The 3548-nt window shown below is 37.7% G+C and overlaps 1 protein-coding gene across 1 annotated transcript; it reads left to right on the forward strand.

Annotated features, from left to right (window-relative positions):
* Window positions 1–369: 369 nt before the first annotated feature.
* CXCL10 (C-X-C motif chemokine ligand 10) lies at window positions 370–2075 on the forward strand. Its single transcript, XM_004703207.2, has 4 exons — window positions 370–441; window positions 943–1069; window positions 1290–1379; window positions 1810–2075. The coding sequence occupies exons 1-4, from the start codon at window positions 381–383 to the stop codon at window positions 1844–1846; spliced, it is 315 nt and encodes a 104-aa protein (XP_004703264.1). The 5' UTR covers window positions 370–380; the 3' UTR covers window positions 1847–2075.
* Window positions 2076–3548: the final 1473 nt, after the last annotated feature.

The raw sequence follows: 3548 nt of genomic DNA on the forward strand, positions 1-3548 counted from the left end.
AAAATCTGTTTTTAAAGGTTTCGTTTTTTTCAAAATCACTTCTATATACAATAACATTTGTTTTTCAAGAAATAGTTCATGTTTTGGAAAGTGAAACCTAATTCACTCCCATTGAAAAAAAAAAAGAAGTGTTGGGAAATTCCAAAACTAGGAAGCCTCAATAAATACAGATAATACCTTCAATCCAGCAAATTGGGACTTCCCCACGGACCGGACAGAGGGTTTTGCTGAGCTCACTGTAATATCATCCAATCAGGGTTAAGGAGGGAAAGTGCCTATGTAGATAAATGCCACATCTGTACCCACGTTTTCTGAGACACTTCTCAGCTGCTTCCACGTATTCTGAGCCTCCCACAGAGGCACGTCCAAGTCTCAGCAGCATGGATCAACGTGCCATCATTACTTTCTGCCTTCTCTTTCTGACTCTGAGTGGCATTCAAGGTAAGGAACATTAAGGGATTTTGTTTTGTAAAGTCAGAGGTAGGACTAGGTATAACTTCTATAATGAAATGGAATATTTTCAGGTTTCACAATCTGCCTAGTGCGGTAAATGAGCAGAGATGCCCTCTGGACACAGCTGAAGTCAGAAAAGTGGATAGAATAAAGGCAGACAAGGAAGAAGGAAAACATAACAGTAGAGGAAGGGAAGGACAGAAAAAACTGTGAGCAAATGAGGAGAGAGAGAAACATAATTCCGGAGTGGATTCAGTGTAAGCAACCATGTGAACTGTGCTCAGGGATGTGATTTGCTAATCAACACGTTATAATCCCACTTTTCCAGATAATCAAGTGATTGATCATTCAGAGCTGAATTATGAGATACACCATTTATTAGATTGATTATGCAATGACAAGGGACTATAGATTCAGCTAAATAAATCCAGATTAAACAGCTGAAACCTTGTACTAATCTGCCCTGCTGTGTCTGTCTCTTCCCCACAGGAATACCTCACTCTAGAACTACACGCTGCTCCTGCATACAAATTTATGATCGACCTGTTAATCCGAAGTCCTTGAAAAAACTTGAAATGATTCCAGCAAGTGTATTTTGCCCACAGGTTGAGATCATGTGAGTAAAATCCCACCTGATAGTATTTCTCTGGTTGTAATTATATAGAAAGTATGTGATGATCATAAGAAATAAATACAGAGTTTGTGATCATTTTAAAACTTTCATATAGCAAAGAAAACAGTTATATACAGACTTCTGACTTCACAACTGTATATCCCGTTGGATTTACTGGCCTGCTCTTATTTAAAATATCTGTCACTTCCATTTACTTCTACAGTGCTACAATGAAAATAAATGGGGAGAGGAGATGTCTCAACCCAGAATCTAAGAATGTCAAGAATATATTGAAAGCCATCAGCAAGGAAAGGTAGGTTTGCCGCTTCTTACAGAAAAACTGCAAGCTGGGATAGAAATATTTGCACTGAGTTTTGCTATGAGATCCTTGTTTTAAATGTGTTCCCATAATGCTCTCCTCTGACTTCTAAACTGAGATGTCATCTTGTGTGATAAGTACCACAAGCTGCCTTAATTATCTGTCCAGAAGGGTCAGTCCATCACTTCAACCTTTAGACAGTGGTGTAACTATCCAACAAAAGTGTCCATATTTTCCTAGATGCTTTTCCTGCCCTGAAAAGGCAGCCCCTGTAATCATGATTGTGAAACAATAGAAAACGCACCAGATGCTTCACCTGGGGTATTTTGGGTTATATAGGAATTCAGTACTTCCAAAGCAGAAGTCAGAATGGAGCCAGAACTGAGAGGATCACGTTTTGATACCCCCTTTTCTCATCACACAGGTCTAAAAGGTCTCAACGGAACCAGCGAAAAGCATAATCACTTCCCTGCTGACAAGCATGGACCAGAGATGCTACCTCTGCCATCCCTTCCCTAGGAGGGTTTGTGTCAAGACCCAACTGTCTCTGGTTTACAGTTCTCTGAAAAGTTGACCAACCAAAATCACCAAGCTGGCTGCTACTACTGCTTTGACAGGCTGACTGTAAAAATTTACAAGGCTCTGGACAACCCTATATTGGGTCACTATGAGTTGGAATCAGTGAGTGTGTGTGAGGTAGGGTGGGTGGGGGGTTTGGGGGGGTGCTGCTTTAGAAAGATAGATGGTTCATCATCCTGAGTTGTTATAGTAATAAGCCTGCTCTGACACTATATTGTAAGCTATGTTAAGGTGCTATGTTTTTTAGTGAATGTACCAAGTCAGAGCCCTGCTACTGTTACTTTCTCACCTTGCCTAATTCTAAGGGTTATCTTTCCATCTCTAAGCTTATCAGAGTTCTCAGAATCTCAAATGACAAAAAGCAATCAAAGCAGTAATATAATATGTTTCTTTAGGAAAGATCTTAACTCCGTAAGCTTCAACTGCCATTCTTTCAAAGTGATCACACTGTTTTGATTGTATACACACAATATTCATTCATTTCTCTCTCTCTTAACTGTCAGGAAACGTATGTGTGGATTTTATTTAATGAAATACTACAAAATACTAGAATTTTTAGATGTATATGTACCCCATATTTTTCAGTGTTCACAGAAGAGTTTGTGTAATTAAGTACTATACAGGAATGAACAATAAGAGAAAATGTATTGATTTTCAAAATTAAAATGACATGTTCTCTTGAGAATATTTTAAAAGATTATTTGACTGTTGAGAAACAAAACAATAAAGTAATTGTAACTAAGATAAAGTGTCTTCTGGTGATTTGACCAGGGTATTGGTTTCATAAAAGGTTAGATTGGAAAATGGCCTAGAGTAAAAGTGGGGATGAGTAAAGGGCAAACTACTATATACCTACAACTGTAGTCTTCTTAAATATCCATCATATAGGATTCTTATAGAACTATTGTACCTTAATAGAACAGGGTCTGAGTTTTAAACCCCTATAGCCAACTTTCTATGAGATATCTCTACCTAGATATCCCATACAACTTCAAACTCCAAAATACCCTTAATTATCTTCTCCTTCAAACGGTTTCTTCTTTTCAAATCAATATCCTAGTTAACAGTACCACCATCCACTGAGTTCTCCAAACCACAAACGTGGGAGTAATCCTATACTCCTTCTCCCTTACTTTCCACATCCAATCAGTCATTAACAAGATATTTGTGCACACTTAATTAACAAATCTTTCATATCTAGAATATTTAAAGAATCCTTGGAAGTCCCTGGGTTGCAGAAAACAATCACACACATTCAAATCATTACGACTACTATTTCACACCCACAAAATCAGAGGGGAAAATTAACCTGGGGGTATTATGCTGAGTGAAATTAAGTCACAAAAGGAAAAATGTTTTATGAGACCCATTATTGCAATAGTCTTCTGCACAAAACCTCTTAAAATTGTTGAAAAGCAAGGACGCTACTTTAAGGACAAAGGTGAGCCAGATCCCAGCATGATATTTTCTTTGTTTTTTTAAATCATTTTATTAGGAGCTCATACAACTCTTATCACAATCCATACATACATCAATTGTGCAAAGCGCATTTGTACATTCATTGCCCTCATCATTCTCAAAACA

The sequence above is a fragment of the Echinops telfairi genome, unplaced genomic scaffold (genome assembly GCF_000313985.2).
Source record: "Echinops telfairi isolate 266 unplaced genomic scaffold, ASM31398v2 ScPeMD7_7468;HRSCAF=8506_0, whole genome shotgun sequence".
In the NCBI taxonomy this organism is placed as follows: domain Eukaryota; kingdom Metazoa; phylum Chordata; class Mammalia; order Afrosoricida; family Tenrecidae; genus Echinops; species Echinops telfairi.

Coding starts and splice junctions, on each gene's coding strand:
- CXCL10 (XM_004703207.2), top strand. CDS start 381: ATGGATCAACGTGCCATCATTACTTTCTGCCTTCTCTTTCTGACTCTG. Junction 442..942: donor GACTCTGAGTGGCATTCAAG/GTAAGGAACATT, acceptor TCTTCCCCACAG/GAATACCTCACTCTAGAACT. Junction 1,380..1,809: donor AAAGCCATCAGCAAGGAAAG/GTAGGTTTGCCG, acceptor CTCATCACACAG/GTCTAAAAGGTCTCAACGGA.